The 20973-nt window shown below is 46.5% G+C and overlaps 1 protein-coding gene across 1 annotated transcript in view; it reads left to right on the top strand.

The window, feature by feature from the left end:
* FKBP6 (FKBP prolyl isomerase 6) overlaps positions 1 to 20973 on the top strand; it is a 33363-nt gene that overhangs the window by 501 nt on the left and 11889 nt on the right. Inside the window, exons 3-8 of the mRNA XM_029948696.1 lie at positions 378 to 467; positions 1203 to 1405; positions 2665 to 2784; positions 11087 to 11281; positions 11408 to 11517; positions 12858 to 12950. Coding sequence (XP_029804556.1) covers positions 378 to 467; positions 1203 to 1405; positions 2665 to 2784; positions 11087 to 11281; positions 11408 to 11517; positions 12858 to 12948 — 809 coding nt within the window. The 3' untranslated portion in view covers positions 12949 to 12950. The remainder of the gene's footprint in view (positions 1 to 377; positions 468 to 1202; positions 1406 to 2664; positions 2785 to 11086; positions 11282 to 11407; positions 11518 to 12857; positions 12951 to 20973) is intronic.

Here is a 20973-nt window from a genome sequence, read left to right as displayed (position 1 = left end):
TGCTCTATCTCTCTCTGTACCCAAAATAAATAAAACATTAAAAAAATGTTTTTAAATAAAATAAAATACACACACAAAAAGGGTAGACCCCACTTGCCTTACTACAGCCTTACTCAGTTCAGGCTTTTAAGAGAAAGCAAGAGACTCACCTTTGCATGAAGCCACTATGAACAAGGGACATTCTGAGGCCCTTGAACCTCACAACCAGGCTCTTGAACCTCATAGCCAAAGGGCAGGCATAGATTTTTCCTATCACTCTGGGCCGGGAGGTGGTTTGAACATATCCAAGTCCTTTTTTTTTTTTTTTTTTTTTTTTGTAACAATTGTTCTTGATCTATTTTCCTTGTACTGGTTTTTTTTTTTTTTTTCTGTCCTAGTGAAATATTCCGGATATCTGGAGCACATGGACAAGCCTTTTGATTCGAATTGCTTTAGGAAAACTCTTCGCTTGATGAAACTCGGAGAGGGTAAGTTGAGATTAGCAGCTGCAAAAGAAGGATTTGTTTGGGGAAACTGATCAGAGCATGGAGTCTTTGAGTTGGTTTTTCTGAGACCGGGTTTTGCTAAACCAGCCACGTTCTTGTCCACATCATCCCCCTGAGGCTTAGGTACTTGGGAGATGGTTTACCTGGCAAGTTTATCTTGGCATCCCAAGAACTATTGGGCTTGTTCACTTGTTAACTGGACATCTATCAAGGGCTTAGTATCCATAATTCATGCTGGAAAGAGAAGACATACTCAGATGATTAGAGTCTCTGCTAATGTGATGGAGATTGACTGCGTTCACAGAATTGGATGAGGTCCTGGGAGGTATAGTGTTGCAGGAGTGCTTAATGAAGCCACAATTGATTCCAGCTGGGAAGATCAGGGAACGGGGTATGTAAAATGACCTCTGGAGTTTGAGTAAGATTTCAGTCGGAAAGAAGCTGGGCATGGGGTGAGGAAGCAGGAACTTCCTTGCAGGAAGAAGGAACACGAACAGTGATGTAGAGGCCAGATTACTGCAGAGGCCACAAAAGTTGCAGTTTGGCAATGGTGGTGGTGGTGGTGGCGGCGGGAAACAAAACTAAAACGTGAGTTGGGACCACAGTGCAGAAGACTCAGAGTATGCTGTGTAAAGATTTGGACTTCAGGCAGGAAAAAATTGATAACCTTGGATCAGGATGCTGGGCGAGCTTCAAGTTCTTTGTCTCTTCTTCCAGATATTACACTTTGGGGCATGGAGTTGGGTCTCCTGAGCATGCGGAGAGGAGAGCTGGCCAGATTTCTGTTCAAACCAGCCTATGCCTACGGAATGCTGGGCTGCCCGCCCTTGATTCCCCCAAACACCACTGTCCTGTTTGAGATTGAGCTGCTTGACTTCCTGGATTCTGCTGAGTCAGACAAGTTTTGTGCCCTTTCAGCTGTAAGTTCTGGAGCACAGACATCCTTACTTTACAGAGAGCATAGGTTTGTGTGTTTGGTAATTCCCCTACCTTGATTGTGATAGTCTGCCCCGCATCCCACCCTGAGGGCTCTGAGTGGCAGTGAGAGTGGGCGGTGGAGGAGGTCCCCACTTCCCAGTACACATCCACCGTAGAAATGGCTCGCATGTTACGGGCAGATGTTCTAGACCAAGGCTGGGCCTTGGGTTTATTCTGGACCCACAGCTTGAGGTGATCTTTTAGTCACTCTTTGCCTTGTTCTCCCTGCAAGAGCATGAACGCTGGCTTCTCAACATTAAGTTGGGTTTCTAGCAAGTCAAGCATTGGGAGTGATCAGCTAGGGTGAAATATGGCTTCTTGTCCAACCCAGGATACTTGAGAGTGGAAGAAAGTCTTAACTAGATGGAACACCAGAACATCAGGTGTAGACAGGAAAGTCCCAGGTAAATGGGGACACGTGACCGCTGCCCTCCTAACTTGGATGTTGTTTTTCCTTTGTGGCCTCTCACTTCACCCATCCCACAGAACTAGGGCTTGTAATCTCTTCAGCAGCCACACGCTCTCAGTCCAGTTACCCGACCCTGTACGTGCGGCCTTAGATGTCCACCCAGGTTTATATCTGGATATGATGTCTCCCCAGCTAAGCTGTCATCACCTCAAGTGCGGGCCCTTCCCTTTTTCTCACCTTTCCATAAAATTGATTCTTGCAGATGCCTGGGGCCCACCTCTGGTGTACTGATGGAGGATCTCAGTGGGGGAGCTGGTGGATAGGGCCAGGACATCTGCGTTTAAAAAAAGGCTCTGTGGGTGATTGACATGTACCCAGGACACTGCACTGGGGCCATGAAGGCCAGTAGGGCCCTGGGCAGACCAAGATCTCTTAAGTGCTTGTTGGATAAATAGTTGTTGTGAGATCCTCTTTCTGTTTGCCAAGTTCCATTGGTTTCTGATTCCACGAGAGCTTGCTTCTTCAGGGAGCCTCTCTATGAGGACAGAGGGATAGACCAGTGCGTGGCTCTGGTGTCAAGGTGGGAGCAGTGATAATAGCAACCTCCTTTGCCGTCTGCGGGGTGCCACAGAGACAACCTGTGCAGGGGCACCGCACCCAGTGCTTGGCTCCTACACGGCAGTGAGCGGAAGTGTGTCAGCTGAAGGAGAAACACTAGCATCTGTAAGAACACTTGCACTGCGGTGTTGTGGCTTTCAGTTTCTCTGCTGGTGTCCTGTCTTTGGTCCTCAGGAGCAACAAGATCAGTTTCCGCTTCAGAAGGTCCTCAAAGTGGCAGCTACTGAACGGGAGTTTGGCAACTACCTTTTCCGCCAGAATCGTTTCTATGATGCCAAAGTGAGGTATAAACGGGTAAGGAGGCTTCACAAGTATAAGTTTAGGGGCGCCTGGCTGCTCAGTTGTCAGAGCGTGCAACACGTGGTCATGGGGTCGGGAGTTTGAGCCCCATGTTAGGTATAGGAATTACCAAAAATAATAAACTTTTAAAAAATATAAATGTAGACCCTGAAAATGGTCTTTTTTTTTTTTCCTTTGAGAGAGAGAGCAAAGAGGCACCTGGGTGGCTTAGTTGGTTAAGCATCTGACTTCGGCTCAGGTCATGATCTCACGGTTCGTGGGTTTGAGCCCTGTGTCGGGCTCTGTGCTGACAGCTAGCTCAGAGCCTGGAGCCTGCTTCGGATTCTGTACCTCCCTCTCTCTCTGACCCTCCCCTGCTTGTGCTGTCTCTGTCTCTCAAAAATAAAAATAAAAAACATTAAAAAATTTATAAAAAAAAGAGAGAGCATGGGGGCCAGAGGGCGGGGCAGAGAAAATCTTAAGCAGGCTCCGTGTTCTGGCAGACATAGGGCTCAATCCCACAACCCTGGGATTGTGACCTGAGCCAAAACCAAGAGTCAGACACTCAACTGACAAAGCCGTCCAGGCACCCCTGAAAATGTTTTTACAAAGCTCTTGGGGATGCCTGGGTGGTTCAGTCAGTTGAGTGTCCAGCTTGACTTTTTTTGGCTCAGGTCATGATTTTCAGCTTAGTGTGGAGCCTGCTTGGGATTCTCTCCCTCCCTTTCCCGCTCTCCTGCTTTCCCCCTCCCTCCCTCTCTCCCTCCCCCCCGCACCTTCCCATCCTCAGCACTGGCAAGCACCCTATTGCACATGCACGACACTCTCTCCATCTCTAAAAAAAAAAATCTAAAAAAATTAAAAATGTTCTTGTTCCTGTCTTTCATATGCAGTCTTCTAAAAAATCTCATTTAAAAATCCTCATGCCAGGAATAATGACTGGGAGAGGGGACGTGGGATTTGGGGAGCCCAGTAATGTTCTGTGTTTGTGTCTACATGTGGTTACCTGGGTGTGTTCAGATTGTGAAAGGTTGTTGAACGGTTCACTTGTTTTTGTACTTACCTGTGTGTGTGTGTATGTGTATGTGTGTGTATTTCAGTAAAAGTCTTCAAAAGTTCTCATTCCAGGATTAGGTCCTCTACCAACTGATTTTCCATCCGGTTTGCCATCTTCATTTCCCGTCCCTCTGACGGTGGAGATTTCTCTAGCTCTCTGAGGCGACTCCATCCTCCCCAGGCTTCTGATTGTGGTTTGGCTTCTTGTGTAGCTTATGCTGACAGGAATTCACTGTTTGCTTTGAAACTCATTCAACAAATATCATAAGCATTTTCTGTGTGCCAAACTACCGTAGGTTCCAGAGGCGAGTCTAGGAGTATTCTGATTCTCTCTCATTTGCGAAGTGAGCCTAAATCAGTCACAATTGGTACTCAGCTGTAAGCCACAGAATTCAAAAAACTTAAATCTTTAGATTTAATTTTTATTTCAATGAGAAGGGAGGCAGTCCAAGGGTGGTAGATCAGTTCCACAAAGCCATCAGGGATCCAGGTCCCTTTTGGCTTTCTGCTCCACCACCCTTAAACATATCCTTGTCTTTTTCACCCCAAGTGGTCCTTCAGCCTGTAGCATCACGTGGTCACCTGGGCAGGAACGGGGGAGAGGAGAAGAGTCTGGTGTATTCATGTGAAGAGCCCTCCAGAAGTACTCCCTTGACCTGGTGACTTCCCTTTCTATGTCATGGCCAGACCCATATTCAGTGGACCCCATTAACTGTACAGGAAGCTAGGCAGTGTAGTTGAGTTGGTACACCACTGCTTCGGATCAAATAGAGGCTCTGCTGGAGAAGGAGGGAGGTAGATATTGGGTAGGTGGCTAACGGTATCTGCCACGCTTGGTCTCTGCATATGCTTGAGAGAGAGACACAAAGATAGAATGTGTGTGTGTGTGTGTGTGTGTGTGTGTGTGTGTGTGTGTGTGTGTGTTCTTTCTGAATGCTGACAGAATCAGGGTCCTAAACGGGGAGGGAGGCTTGGGCTCACAGTTGGCTCAAATCATGGATACTATTAATGTAAAGTTATTTTCTTGAAACCAAGCTTGCTCATGTGGGAAAAAAATTTTCCAGTGAACAGAGCAGTCCTTCCATTGTCAGTCCTGTTTCCCTGGTTGGTCCCCTGACATGGTCCCTCTTAGGCCTGTTTGCTGCTTTTTCTGGCTCTGTCTGTGCACTGCTACTCGGCATGCTTTCGTTGCTGTTTTTAACACCTCTTCTGGAGGGGGCTCTGGAACGTGGCTCTCCAGTTCCCACGAGGGCTTTCCCTCTAGTTCTGGTTCAGTGTTCTTGTCCTGGGCTGCCCTGTGGTTCTGTTTGTGGACTTCCTGTTTTTCTCCACTTGCCCCTTTGTTGATAGAGTACATCCTTGCATTTCTAAAAATATTCTTGTAGTTGACACTTAGCAGTTGGCATACAGAGTATAGAATTCTAGGAATTCTACCATGCAGTCGCCATCCCCTAGATTTTGAAGAATATTGCTTGATTCTAGCTTTTACAGTGTGTGTCGGGAAGTCTGATAAAATTTTGGTTCCTGTGCCTTTTAAATGTGGCTTTTTCTTTTTCTTCTCTGTAAGGATGTAAGGATCTTTTTTCCTCTGGTGTCATTAACATTTTACAGTGGTGTTTGTGTTTTTTAAAAATTTGCTGTATTGAGCCCTTCGGGCAGCCTTTCTTTCAGGAAACCTGTCCTGTGTTCTGGGAAGCTTTCTTAATGTATTTCTTTGGTAATGTTGCTCTTGTTTCTGTCTTCTCCTTTTGGGGACTCTTGGTTAATTGTCAGGCCTCCTGGATTGAGCCTCTCCTTTCCTTTTCTTTCCTGTCACTGCCCATCTCGTTGCTGCTGTCCCACTGTCCGGGAGCTTTCCCAGACTCTATTTGCCATCCTGTCTAAGGAACGGTTCCTTTGTTTGTTTTTCAACTTTCCCCAGCATTTCTGTTCTTGTTCCACATGCACATCCTCTTCTCTTATGCTTTGAGTATTGGTTGCAATCCAGTTTTCTTCTCTCTGCTTTTCAGATTTAAAAAAACAAAACTCCGTTCTTTTTCTGCTTGATTTTTTTGGAACAGAACCAAAAGAGTTCTCCATTCAGGGACAGCAGAACATTGGATATTGTCCATTTGTGTTAGGTTTGGTGGCAGGTTAGGTCAGTGTTCCTGTTTCTTGCGCGGGTGAAAGGCTGGAGGTGAGCAAACCAGGGCTGGTTGGCAGCTGTGCTCCGTGATGCTGTAGAGGCCGAGCATCCTTCCACCTCCCTGGATTCCCATTTGCAGGACAGAGCTCTGGGCCTTGGGCTTGAGGACGGTGGCCTCTCAACCCCAGGCAGCTGGTGGGAAAAGAGGGGGCTGAGAGTGTGTGCCTCTGACCCTCATACTGAGTGATGTTTTCTAGAACTTTTTTGGCTTCTGGCTACAACCAGCTGCAAGGAAGGCTGGCAAATTCCTATATCCTGGTTGCACGTGTGCCCAGCAAACAAACCCTATAACTATGGGAGAGGGGAGGACAGCCACGGGGAGGCAGGGGGCCGTCCTCCCATAGAGGCTTTCCTCAAATATCTTGCCATCTTTGGCTGCTCATTAGGACGTGAAAGGGGCATTGGGAGCGGGCTAGAAGTCCCAAGGGCTTGGTGGGGCACATTGCGATGTGCTCACGTGGCTTCCCACGTGTCTCTGTTCAGTTGTGTCCTCGGGGGCCACTGTGTTCTCCATCATTTGCCTGTGTGAATGCCTGGCTACCAGGGGGCTCGGAGCTGAACAGGGGACAGGACATAGGGTCTCTCCGGCTGTCATTGAAACTGGCCTCTAATGCCCCTGTTACCAGTTTATCTCCTTTCTGCTTTGCTCTCCCTGAATGGAGAACTGTTTTGGTTCTGTTCCATTTCTCCAGAAAATAGACTCCATGAACCTGGAGGTTGTGGGGAGGAGTGGCCATCTGGATGCATAGGGACAGGGACTGAACGGCAGCTTTCAGTGTGTCCTCTTTTATTCAGCTCTGCTTCTGCAGTAGCTCTGATGGCTCGTTCTGCCAGTTCCCGGGCCCCGAGCTGCAGACCAGCACCTTCTACATCGGCATTCTGTTCTGCCAGGTTGGTCCCAACTCGGCCATCTGTCTGACCTGTTGGGCTTGTTACCGATCCTCTTGTTCTTTGTTCTTATTGGATTGTGCCTTTCTATTCCATAGGGCAGAAGAGACTGAAAGATGTGTGTGAAGTCTGTCTTGCTCAGCCAGAAGTTTTGTTACCTGTTCATAATACAAATATTCTGTCTTTAGAGCGGCACATTGGTGTTGATTGAGTGCCACCATTCCCAGCCTTTTGCTCCGCTTCATGTAGAACATGCAGTCTAGGCAGGGTCCTTACCTTCTAATAATGTTAACGCAGATAGGGAGATAAAACATACCCCCAACAACCAAGATGCCTGTAGCATTTAGTACTGTCACTTTTCACAGGAGGAAGATCTTTGTAGGCTAGCACCTCTGGTAGTGGCTTCCGAGAAACAGTGGCACCGGAGCGGAGTCTAGAGGACTGAAGTGGCAGAGAAAGAGGCAGAAAGCCTGTTCAAGGGCCAGTTGGTGGTTACTTAGTCTACAGCACAGGTTACATTTGGAGAATACCAGGAAAATAGAACTCAGGTAATCAGATCCAAGAACTTAAAATGTGTAAAGATGGGTCTGGACTAGATGAAGAAGAGGGAAGGGAACCGCTGGAGAGTGAGGTTATAAAAGTAATATTCAGGTTGGTAGTATTGCAGGAGTGTGATGCCGGAGCTCTTGAGAGCCGGTTATAAAAGTTTCAGGAGGTTTTGCAAGCTGGTTAATGTTACTTGGGTAGCTTGAAATCAGCCAGGGTTAAACCGTTTCCACCACAGGAATAGGCGCACCCTGCAAGGCAGCCCTTCCCCCAAGAGCACACCACCACGTGCAGGACACGCTGAAGGGACAGACTCCCATCAGTGAATATCTGGTCCACATTAGGCACTGCTTCAGGCGTGCTGCCCCTAAGCCTGTCACCGGGATCCAGGAATGTGTTTCAGAAGGTAGGAGCTGTGCAGATAAAAAGTTCTGGAAATATTTTCAAAACTGAGTCGCCAGACTTGATGATGTTTTATAAGTGACAAAGGAAACCAAAGAATAGCCATACTTGAAACTTTCTCATTGGAGGAAATTTTTTAAACAGGAATACCTGGCAGAGAGATGTGCTAAGGTCAGTTTCACTCACTGATGAGAAGAGCCAGATAAAGGTGGCCTATAGAAGGCGGCAGATTGTCCCATGATGCCATTCAGGAATGGGGCCAGAGTTTAGGGGACATGATAGGAGGTCGGTGATATGAGACCTGAAGCAATTCAGAAGGTGTGAGGGTAATGAACAGAAACTCCTGTGAGGAATGCCTGGGGCTTGGAGATGGAAGGGAAGGCCAAAGAAGGCTGGGGGCTCTGTGCCTCCGGCACCATCTTGTCTGATGTTTTCCGGTCCTGTTTTGCTGTCGTCTTCCAAATGGAGTCCTGCCTGTGAGTCACGGTGACCCTGCTCAGGCTTTGTCTTCATCGCTCTTCTTCCTCTGCTATTGTTGAGAGAGAATTCACATGCCATGAAATTTACACTTTTAAAATGCACAGGTTAGTGGGTTTTTCGTGTATTCAGAAGGTTGTACATCTGTCAACAGTATCTCATTCCAGATCATTTCATCACCTTGAAAAGAAACCCTGTGCCAGTTGGCAGGTACGCTCCTTTCCCCCCACACCCCTTGGTAGCTCCTATTTTACTTTCTGTTTCTATGAATGTGACTATTCCTGGACATTGTATGTAAATAGAATCACCCAATGTGTGGTGCTCTGTGTCTAGCTTCTTTCACATAACAAAATATTTTCAAGGTTCACCTATGTTGTAATGTGTATTAATACTCCATTCCTTCTTAAAAATTTGTCTCTTAATTTTGATAAAAATGTACAAACCTAAAATTTGTCACTTTAATTATTTTCAGGTATATAATCCGATGGTATTAAGTACGTTCAGTATTGCGCAGCCACCACCACTGCCCATTTCTGGAACTTTTTCATCATCCCAAACATTGTTTAGCCATTAAACAGTAACTCCCCATTCTTTGCCCCCTCCTCCGGCCCCAGTAATCATGCCTCTATGAATTTGTCTAACATGGGCACTCATATAGGTGGAATCATACAATATTTGCCCTTTTGTGATTGGCTTCTTTCACTTGGCATAGTATTTTCAAGGTTCATCCATGTTCTAGCATATACCAAATTTCATTCCTTTTAAGCTTGAACAATATATTGTGTGGATCCTACTGGGTTTTATTCATTCATCAGTTGGTGGATATTTGGGTTGTTGTTTCCTCTCTTTGGCTGTTGTAAATAATGTTGCTTTTTACCTTGGTGTACAAGTTCTTGTGTAGACTGAAGTTTTCATTTTGGGGATTTGTGCCTAGGAGTGCAAGCGTTGGCTCATTGTAGTTACTGCCTTGGTTAACTTTTTGAAATACTGCCAAACTGCTTTCCATAGTGGTTGCAACATTTCACATTCCCACCAACAATACAGTGGTACCAGTTACTCCATATCCCCACCAACACTTGTTTTCAGTCTTTCAAATTTTGGCCATCCTAGTGGGTATGGAGTGGTATCTCGTGATTTTGATAGCGGCACTTCCTGAGAACTAAAAAGACGTTGCCCATCTTTTCATGTGTTTATTGGCTATTTGTAGGTCATCTTTGGAGAATTAAATGTCAGTTCATATTCTTTGCCCATTTTTTTAATGTTTATTTTTGAGAGAGAGAGAGAGACAGAGTGTGAGCAGGGGAGGGGCAGAGAGAGAGGGAGACCCAGAATCCGAAGCAGGCTCCAGGCTCTGAGCTTTCGGTACAAAGCCTGTCACGGAGCTCAAACTCCCAAAACATGAGAGCATAACCTGAGCTTAACCAACTGAGCCACCCAGGTGCCCTTTCTTTGCCCATTTCTAATTGGATTTTCTTTCTCTTCTCATAAAAGTTATATATATATATCATCTGGATACTAGGTTCTTCTCAAATAAGATTTACAAATATTTTCTCCAATTCTGTGAGTTGTCTTTTCACATTCTTTTCCTTTTCAGGAATGTAGAGGAGAAAGGGGGGGAAAGAGTTGGGGAGAGGGAGTGAGGCAAGTCATGAGAGACTTTTGAATCCTGAGAACGCACTGAGGGCTGAAGACGGAAGAGGGAAGGGGAAGGGGAGTGATGGTCATGGAGGAGGGCACTTGTGGGGAAGAGCATTGGATGTTATATTGAAACCAACTTGGTAATAAACTATTTTTAAAAAAAAGTTCTCAAAAAAATACAAAATTATCTAGAGGGGTGGACAGTGACAGCAGAAAACCACTGTGTTACCAGTTTAAACCAGTAAATGATGGTTATAGTAACTTTTTTCCAGTCATTTTGTTTTCTTGATAATATCCTTTGAAAGACAAGAGTTTTTAAGTCCAGTTTCTTTCTTTTTTTATTTTTGCATGTGTGCGATTGATGCTTTTCATGTCCTATCTAAGAAACCACTCTCCAAAGCCGGATAGATTTATATATGTTTTCTTTTGAGTCTTATAGTTTAACTCCCGCATGTAGGTGTCTCATTGTCTATTTTGTTAACAGTTGTGTGTGTGGGAAGTGGAGACCCAGCCTCACGCTTTTGCATGTTGAGGGCCAGCTGTCCCAGCACCGTTTGTTGAAAAGACTAGTCTTTCCTCATCGAATGGGGCTAGGACCCTTGTTGGAAATCCGGTGACTCGATACAAGTGTGGGTTTGTACCTGGACTCCCAGTCGGCATTCTCCATTCTGTTCTCGTGATCTGCGTGTGTCCTTATGCTATTACCTCTCTGGCTGGCTTACTCTAGCTTTGTTGACATTTCGGTAGCGGTTGCTTTGAATTTACGTATTGGGAGTATTGCCTTCCTATTAAGTGTTATGATCCATGTGCATGGGATGTATTTCTATTTATTTAGGCCTTTAGTTTTTTCCAACAGTGTTTTGTAGTTTTCAATATACAGTTCGTGCATTTTAAATTTATTGTGACTTCTTTTTGATGCTATTGTAAATGGAGTCGTTTTCTTCAGTTTTGGATTGTTTATTGCTGGACTATAGCCCTACAGCTAGCTCTCATGTATTGATCTTATGTCCCCCAGCTTGTTGAACTCATTTTTCTAGCTCTAATATATTTTATTCTGGATTCTTAGGGCTTTTAATAGTAAGATTACATACCTCCCTCTTGACTACCTGTCTTTCCTGTCCACAGGCCTTGCTGCTGCTGCATCGGCGATCAGCGCCCCCTGAAGAGCAGCACCTGGTGGAAGCAGCCAAGCTTCTTGTCCTCCTTAACTTGTCCTTTACATACCTGAAGCTGGAGCGGCCCGCCACCGCCCTGCGCTACGGAGAACAGGCTCTGATCATTGACCAGAAGAACGCCAAGGCCCTCTTCCGGTGCGGACAGGTGTGTTGGAGGGCAGGGACTGGGGAACGAATGCCCAAGAAAAGGTAGCAGTGATGTTCAACTTGGGCCCTTGGAAAAACGCTCTTTCCTAACCAAGTGTGTTTTTAAAACTCTAACTTTTGACAGGCCTGTCTTATCATGACTGAGTATCAGAAGGCTCGAGATTTTCTAGTCCGAGCCCAGAAGGAACAGCCCTTCAATCATGACATCAATAACGAGCTGAAGAAACTGGCCAGGTGAGACCTCTGCAGGAGTGTGAACCGAAGGGAGAGATGAGCCTTGTGGCTGCGGTTCTGGTCTGTCCACCTGTTTGGAACGTAGTGGGGGGCGTGTTACTAGGCAGCGCCCCCTAGAGCCGCCTTTATGAAGTACTAATCCAACAGCTCCCACTGAGGAGCTGGGACAAACTTCCACACTGCACGTCTGGATCCTATCTCCCCTATTTCCCACCCCTCACCCCAAAATAAGCACTCTGTAACAGGCGGGCCAGTGTAATGTTTTAAAAAGGACTTGTTCTTCATCTACTTCCCCCCACTTGCCACAACGGAAAACCACTGTCCTTAACAGACTGCAGAACGGGGTCTCATAGATCCTGGTTTGATCTGCAATAGGTCTTTCAGGTCCGATTCATACCCATAGGGTGATTTTCTTGTTTTCCAAGTAATATCAGTGCCAGTCTTTCAGTAGTATAGCTTTTTGTGATTGCGGAAGTTGTTTTCAAAGTTTTCTACTTTGACTATATCAGCATATAAATAGGAGTTGTGCAGAATTCCATCACCTCCTAATCTGTCCACTGCTTTGTAGGTGTTTTTTGTTTTTTGTTTTTTAATTCTCTACTGGTAAGATTCTCTAGTCCCATTGACATTAAACATCTAATCTGGATTGCTAGCTGAAGCCCTTGATGTTAAAAAAAAAAAGTCTGAGTTGTGTGTATCCCTTAAATTTGGATCCATTTGTTATAGTTCAGACCTTTTAGGGCCGTCCAGAAATTTCTTTTCTGATTGTTGTTAAACTGAAATATTTATTTATTTATTAAGTAGACTAAGTTCTACACCCAACATGGGACTTGAACTTACAACCAGGAGATCAAAAGTCACATGTTCTACTGACTGAGCCAGCCAGGTGGCCCTCTTCTCTGAGTTTTAAAAGTATCCTTTTCCCCTTGGGGTACCAAAAATAATAAAAGTATCCTGAAAGGATACTTTCACGTCAGATGCAGAAATTTTGGGAATCTAGCAATTATCTAGCAAAGAAATCTCAAGATAAGTCAGAGGTCATGGAGTATGAGGCCATTCAGAAAGACTCAGGTTGGCAGCCCTTACAGTGGCTCCCAGCCTTCAGAGGCCGCCGTCTTCTCAGATTGTGGGCTTCCAGTTGTCCAAGGGCTTCTTGGCTTCTTGAGCAGCCCCTCCCCAGGAGCCCCTCCTGATTGCCCTGTCCCCCCCAGCTTCCATCCCCTCCTGATTCACTTCAAGGCTTGCTGAATTTCCAGTATTTCTGGGCCTGAGTGGAGTATTCCAGCCACCAGATGTCACCTCCTGCAAAGACAGACTCTAATGTGTGTTTTTGTCTCCAGCTATTACAGGGACTACACAGATAAAGAGAAAGAAATGTGTCACCGCATGTTCGCGCCCTATGATAATGGCTCTACAGTAGGAGAAAATTGAAGGTAATCAAAGGGCTGAAGCATAAAACCTTTGGGATTTGTCCCGTATAGGGAAGGATGGTGGTTCTCCTCAGCCCACCAGTGAACAGTGGCTGTCTGCAAGTGAGTATAGGTGGAAGGGGTAGAAAGTTCCTGCTGGAAATGGCCCAGTTACTGTGTGGAGTGCACATACCATGGGCCTTCTGGTGGAGAAGATCATGGAGAAGATTGGGAAGTCCACCCAGAGCTGGAGATTAAATTTATAAATTTAGGCGGTCTTAAGCTTTAAAATTAAAAACGTGTTCCATGTGTTATGTTAACCTCTCCCTCACAGTAGCTTGGAACACGAAACCGTGAGTATAGTCCTTAATGCGATGCTTTATCTGGGCTTTGCAGTGAAGGGTAATGCCTCTCTTAGTCTGTTTTTTCCTGGAAGCCTCCAGCATCACTTTGTATCTAACAGGTTGTTAACGAAGACAAAATCCAGATGTTGGCCAGTAGGGATGGGCCGTGATGCTGAAGTTCTGTTTACTGTCAGTAGGAGAGATCTGAAGGTGTTGGAACCCCCGGGGATCACAATCTAGCCTTCCTGCTACAGCAGGTGCCTTGTGATGTAGCAGGCACAAGGTTAAGGTTCCCCGTGAGTTCATGAGAGAACTCTCTAGGCTGGCTTACTTAAGAAAATTAATGGAAACAAAATCACCTGCCTTAAACACCTGCTTTGCTGGGTCGATAACTCTGCTCTCTTGAGAGAAGTTAAACAAGGAACAACAAGAAAACAGCTGCCGAATGGGCTCATGGTAATAAATCTCTCCTTTGTTGCTACCTACATCTCTCTACAAAAGAGATTTGAGAGAAGGCAGTGAAAAGGCCTATTCATCCCAGACGTTTTCACAAGTGATCTCAAAGCTGCTGTTCTCTGCCTTGTCAAACACAACCAGTCGGTATCAGAGGTAAATGTTGCCTTTATCACAGATTCTGACCCTGTGACCCTGGCCTTCAGGTCTCTCGGGGACATTGGAGTATTTGTGGGTTTTCTGAACTGAGATGTGAGCCTGAGCACTTCTCTTGTTTGGCTACTGTTACTGTCCGGCAGGAAGGGAGGTTTGCTGGCTTTTTGCCAGTTTTGCCAGTTTTGGACTTGTCATGTCATCTGGCATGTCCTGCTATTTAGTGGAGACCCAGTTCTTGGAAACCGATCTTGGAAAATCCAGCAGGGCAGCTCTTCCTCATCTCTACCCCCAGCTTTCTCCCGTCTCAAAGGTGCCTTGGACCTGATGAGTTTTTAGATGGTTTCCCAGATATTCCAAAGCCTTGGGTGTTCTGTCAAATTAGCAATGACTGTGTTTGGGTCCAAAATGGCCATTATTGGGTCACCTGAGTGGCTCAGTTGGTTAGGCGTCCGATGTCAGCTCAGGTCACGATGTCATGGTTTGTGGGTTTGAGCCCTGCATCAGGCTCTGTGCTGATGGCTCAGGGCCTAGAGCCTGCTTCAGCTTCTGTGTCTCCCTATCTCTCTGCCTCTCCCCTGCTCGCACTCTTTAAAATAAACATTAGAGGGGCGCCTGGGTGGCTCAGTCGGTTAAGCCTCTAGCTTCAGCTCAGGTCAGATCTCACGTTCGTGGGTTCAAGCCCCGCATCAGGCTCTGTGCTGACAGCTAGCTCAGAGCCTGGAGCCTGCTTCCAGTTCTGTCTCCTTCTCTCTCTATCCTCCCCCTCTCGTGCTCTGTCTCTCTCTGTATCAAAAATAAATAAAAAACGTTAAAAAAACTTCTATGACATCATATAAAAAAATAAAATAAAATAAACATTAGAAAAATAAAATGGCCATTCCTGTCCTACTGCCACTGCAGTTATAACTGCCACTGCTGTTGAGGTTGTAACATATTTTGGCTTTTGGGTCTTCGATGTTATCCCTGCTACACTCTTTTTCTGTTACCCTTGTGACTAGCCAATCATTTAAAATGTACACGTTTTAAGATTCTTTTGACAACCTACTTTTGTGAAATACTAAGTGATCTGTCTTCATCTTGTCTTCTAAGATGTTGCTCCTTCTGGCGGAATGAGCGTCCTCTCAATTACAGTCTCGAAGCCCCTGGTTTCGACAGACTACATTTTTGGAGATCAGAGACCGCGTCTTTTTTGTCTTTGTATTTCCTAGCGTCTGGAAGCTTGCCCAGCACATAACTGGCACTCAGTAAATGTTGGTTGGATCAGGTGTAAAATAGCGGAAATGCCAGACCAGCCTTTTTGAAACCGTATCCTCCAGGCTGGCTCTTGTAATTGGCCGTCAGGACCCTCGTTATTGCCAGTGACAGAAACCTGTCTTCCACCAGCATCCGCTGAAATGGAGACTCGCCAATGGGATTTGGGGAGCTCACAGCACCGGAGTTGAACGGCCAGTAATTGAGCAGGCGCACACCTGTGGTTCTGCAGGCCTTAAGGACTTCGTCTCCTCTGCTTCACTCTCCTACTGTAAAGAGTGCCCAGGTGCCGTTTCCGCAGCCTTTCTATCTGAGAGCGAGCTCTTCCCTACCCCACACCTTGCTCTTCTTCCTCTACCAGCCAGGGCACCAGCTCAACTGGACTCTGGCCGGTAGAGGAAGGACTCTGGCCGGTTTACAGTGTGCAGAGTACCACGAGTGGCCCCCTTCCTAGCACTGCGGGGGTGGTGGGGGACAATGACTGAAGCGAGAAGGCTGCTTGACCCAGGACACAAGGGGATGGAGAGGAGGGGCGGGTACGAGGGAAAGACGCCCAGCCAGGGTATTTAGCTGTTGCAGCTCCCACTGTTCTGCGGAGTGTGACCTTCCATCTTGCGCTAGCAGAGGCCGTGGGTTGAACGAGGAATCTCTTTGCGGCTCCTGCTCTGCTCTTGGCTCTGCGGCGCAAAGGAGCAGATCCCTCATTGCTTCCACGGCGCCGTCCTTTTCTTCGGCGTGGACCTCCCGAGGCCGTGTCCCCTACACATGCGCTTCAGGATGGGTGTGTTCTTGAGGTGATCTAAGAAGTCAAGGTGGAAGTCAGCCTTTCGACTCCTGCCCTTCGGAAGGCCTGAAGGCTCACAGCGCGTCACAGCGCTGGCGTGTGATTAGCCGTTTTGAAGCTGTCGTCCCCGCGGTTTGCAGCGCAGTGGAGGCAGCGTTCTGCACGTGTACTTGCCGTGTTCAGGCTTTGACAGCTAGACGTGTCCTAGCTACCTGCTTGGTCGAGAGCTCCCATAGCTCCATCCTGAGCACCAGGGCTCTCATCGGGGCCACTAGAGGGCTTTTCTCACAGGTGCCACCTAGTTGGAAACACTTGTTCTAACCTTTGTCCTGGTTCGGTCTCCGTGCCTTGGGTTGCTCTCCTCAGAGCTCGAGTGTGTCCTTGTCCTGACAAGCTAGATGCCAGCAGCATCTGAGACCACTGCCGTACTTTTATTGTGTCTGCAAAAGGGATGTAAAGGGAGCACTGTAGCTATTTTCAACTTTCAATGGTTGACCTAAAATAGATAATGCAGGGACGCCTGGGTGGCTTGGTTGAGCATTCAGCTCCTTATTTCAGCCCAGCTCGCGATCCCAGGGTCACAGGAGATAGGACCCTACTGAAGATGCCACACTGAGCACCCCCTGGATTTTCTCCCTCCCTCTATCTCTGCCACTCCTACACCTGTGCTCTGTTTCTCTCCCTCTCTCACAAACATTAAAAAAATTTTTTTCTTAGTAGGTGAATTTAGAGGCGCCTGGGTGGCTCAGTCATTGAGCATCCAATGTCAGCTCAGATCATGATCTCACGGTTTGTGAATTCTAGCCCCACACTGGGCTCATTGCTGTCAGCCTGTCCACGCAGAGCCCACTTCAGACCCTCTAGCTTCCTATCTGCTCCTCCCCTACTTCTACTCCCAAAAATAAATATAACAGAAAGAAACTCTTTAAAATAGGTGAATTTCTTCTGTCATTTCCAAAGGGCAGTGTTAATAAGCAGACCTACTAGGAAGCCAGCATTTGGCTTCACGTGAATGACTGTCCTACCTGATGAGTTGTTAAGTTCTTCCAGCGTGGGGGACACACATAGAAAAGGTGCTACTTCTGACTGGGTTTTGGAGCCAATGCCCCAGTGGGGAGCATCTGTTCCTGGCCCAGGCTTTTCCACTGCCACAGGAATATGCGTTGTCTTGGGAGCTGAGGCATTCTCTGGTAGGGTCTGTCTCAGCAGAGCCAAAGGCCCCTGAGAGCTGGGTGACTGTGCAGTTAAGTGACAGCAACCTTTCTGGGCCTCCCACCTCCAGCATCTTACCATCAGGTAGGTGCCGACTTGCAGAGGACGGCAGCTCCCATGGGTAAAGTACCGTTAGTGGAGGTGACCTAGGACATCCTGTGATGAGCATTAGAAAAACAGGAAAGAAGTGGGAGAGATCTGGTTCCAGAGCAAAGGTGTTGGTTCAGAATGTACCAAACGTAAGGCACAGCTGCCAAAGAAAAGGCCACTTGTGCCCGCCCCCCCCTTCATGACACATTTCTGTTCTGAGTACTTCTTGAGAGCAGACTGTTTTTGAGCACTGTGGTGGGTAAGAACCTGTGAGCAGTCCAGTCCTGGGCTGCGGTGGGTGGTGCCCTCATGGGGAGGGCAGGGTGATCAGTAGAATCACCGGGCACAAGAGGGGTGCCGCGAGGGGAAGCCTGATCAGAGAAAAGCTCTGCTGAGCCAGGCCCGAAAGAAGGGCAGCGTTGGGCACAGATGGAAGCAGTGGGGAGAAGACAAGGAATTGAGAGCTGAGGTTGGTTGTGGGTTTGGTCCTGTCCCAGCCTTTCAATCTTCTTTTGAGTGTGGGCTGTGCTCTGCAGGCATCAGAGGAGGGGCAAGGTGTGATCTGACCAGCCCCTTTGAAGCAGGTTCTGGAGGGGGGTAGGGGAAGTGCAGCTTTGAAGGGCGAAGTCTGGCAGATGGCAGGTACTGGAGACGTGTGACGGCCTGGAGGTAAGCACACCAGCAGGAATGGAGAGGAGGCGGGAGCATGAGGCCTCCTATCGGGAATGGCCGGGATGGTGGTTTCTGTCGAAAGGATTCTAGTACTAAATGGGAATTTAGCTGGAGGAGGAAGACTCTAATGCCAAAGGGGCTAAAGGACGATCTGAGGGCAGTGGTAGAGGGACTGTGCTGGACTGTAGGAGGCTGTTCGGGAGAAGAGAAGCTTCAAGGGCAGGGAGCCGGGGCAGAGTCGGGAGTTCGGAGGTGATCCCGGGGCACCCCAGGAGTGTTGAGGAAGCCTTCCCGGAGAAGGCAGAACTTGAGCCTTGAGGTTAATTGGTGGGTTTGAATAGACCAAGGCGACTCCCTAACACTGCCATCTTACCTAGGCATCGTTTTAATGTTCTTGCTCTGGGTTGCCATATTTTATTTTTCTTCTATATTGTTTTGGTAGCTTTACTTAACCATTTTTTCATGTTTTCTTAGTTTAACTTTGATTAAAATATTTGTTAAACATAATCTATGTGCCAGGCGTTCCCTCACATGTTTCATATGGGTCTCTATAACACAGGCATCCTGTCCGTTTCATCAATGATGAATTTGACACGAAGAGGCTAACCTGCCAAGGTCATGTAGCTAGTAATTGAGAGAGCCAGAGTCCAACACTGGCCCAGAGGCACCAAGTTGAAAACAGTAATACAAAAGCATTTACCGGAGGAAGCCGATTTTAACTATTTCTTCTGGGGATTCTTTCATATAGCTAAAGATGCTATATCCCATATAGCTAAATGTCATGTTTATGTTGCCATTTCTTGATTTTTGTCGGTTTTGGGCTTGTATCTGGGGACTTTCTGTTATATGATACAGTATTTTCTCTTTTTTCCTTTATAGCTAGATCACTACTCTTAGCCCATATGATACTATTGTAATGAAAGTAATACTTACATGGATGTTTCTGATTTCATAAACTAAAGACCGTATCACCTATGCTTCCTTGTATGGTGAGAATATTACCAACTGAAAACCCAATGCAGTCTGTGTGTGTTTTTAGGAGCTTTTGTTTTCCCTACAATTTCTAACGGCCTTTGTTCTTGTTTCTTGAACTATTTGCCTTTATCCTTACCTTTTTAAAACTCTGTGGTACCAGAGGTGCCTGGGTGGTTCAGTCAGTTAAGTGTCTAACTCTTGATTTTTGGCTCAGGTTGTGATCTCATGGTTTGTGAGTTTGAGCCTCTCATAGGGCCTTGCGCTGAGAGTCTCTTTGTCCCTCCCCCACTTGCACATGTGTTCTTTCTCAAAAAATAAACCTTAAAAATATTATATATTAAAACTCTGTGAGGGGCACCTGGGTGGCTCAGCCGGTTAAGCATCTGACTTCAGCTCAGGTCATGATCTCACAGTTCATGGGTTTGAGCCCCACATCGGGCTCTGTGCTGACAGCTCAGAGCCTGGAGCCTGCTTCGGATTCTGTGTCTCCCTCTCTCTCTGCCCCTCCCCTGCTCACTCTCCGACTCTCTCTCTCAAAATAAAATAAAGACATTTAAAAAATTTAAAAAAAAAACAACTGTGATACCATTTAATCTAGGGCTCCCTTTTCTTCTCAGGGATCTTCCTCTTAGAAACATCCCATTTTGTGTAACAGTCTGTATAGAATGTCCCATAGGCCTGAGGCATGGCTGCCATTCTGGGATTTCTTTTATCTCCTGGGTTGAATCCACTGTTTACTGGATCTCTTTTCTTGGTTTACTTCCTCGTGTGGATATTCTCAAATAGCATCCAAAAATTGGGTGTATAAGAGAGAAATTTTTCTACTCCTTCTGTGTCCAGTTCATACTTTACACACTTACAGCTGGTATAGATTTTAGAACAAAAAGAATCCCCTCCCCACATAGAACCTGTCCTCCAGTTCAGAGCTCCCTTCCTCATTAGAAACGATCCCCCTGTTAGGACTTGCCCCCCATAGTATCTGTCCCCCACTAGACCCCACTTAGATCTCCAGACCTAGCCCTCCCAGCTCTCCCCTCTGGCGCCCCAACCCCCGGATGCCACTCCTGTCAGTACCCCTGTCCCCTCTCAGAGCTCTTCCTCATCAACTCCAGATGCTTGCAAACGTGTACCTCTTGATTTTTAACTCCTCTAAAATTTCCGTGTGTGTCCAGGTGCCCCCAGATGTTCAAACCCTTTCCATAGGTACCTTAATTCTAGAGATTCAGGTTCTTGAGAGCCAAGAAATTCTTCTATATTTTCTTAATGACATCTCCCCCTTCTTTTTCCCCTCTCCTCTTGTTCTAGAACTCCTGTTGGTTGGATGTTGGACCTCCTGCAGGGATCCTCTACATCCTTTATGTTTCTTTACATTTTTGAGAAACAGAGAGTGCAAGCAGGGAAGGGACAGAGAGACAGAAACACAGACTCTGAAGCAGGCTCCAGACCCTGAGTTATCAGCACCAAGCCCAACACAGGGCTTAAACTCATAAACCATGAGATCGTGACCCAAGCCCAAGTCAGATGCTTAACCTACGGAGCCACCCAGAAACCTTTATGTTTCTGTAAAATTGTCTCTCTTCCTCCCTGACCCTCCGGGGAAACATGCCTCATTTACAACTTTCTCCTGTTGACTTTTTTCATTTCAGCAGTCAAATATTTGAAACCACGAGATCTTTTCAGATTTCCCTCTTTTATGGTCTCCCTCTCCCCCTCCAGACCTTTGTATTATGAAAAATCTAAAACTTAGACAAGTAGAGAAAATAATAGGATTCCTCCATGTATTCTGCTTCAGGTTTAACAGTGTCCACGCAGAGCCAGTGTTTCCATCTGTGACCCTATCCATTTTCTCCCCACTCCAGCATCATCGGGGTAATTTGAAGTGGACCCCAGCAATGCTATTGTTTCATCCACAAGGATTTCCCATTTCCCTACGAACCTCTAAAAGATCGGGACCATTCTTGCACATTTTCTTTTGTTCTCTGAAATGCTTACTTTTCTGCTTATTTGCTTTGATCTTTCTCCTTTCCGTGTTCCATGTTGCAGACTTTCCACAAATAGTTGTTTTCTTGGTTGCCTGTTCACATTTAAGAACGTAGCAGGAAAAAAAATT

Source organism: Suricata suricatta, chromosome 8, assembly GCF_006229205.1.
Source record: "Suricata suricatta isolate VVHF042 chromosome 8, meerkat_22Aug2017_6uvM2_HiC, whole genome shotgun sequence".
NCBI classification, from domain to species: Eukaryota; Metazoa; Chordata; class Mammalia; order Carnivora; family Herpestidae; genus Suricata; species Suricata suricatta.
Note: the sequence above shows the minus strand (reverse complement) of the source record. Positions and strands in the feature narration are given on the sequence as shown.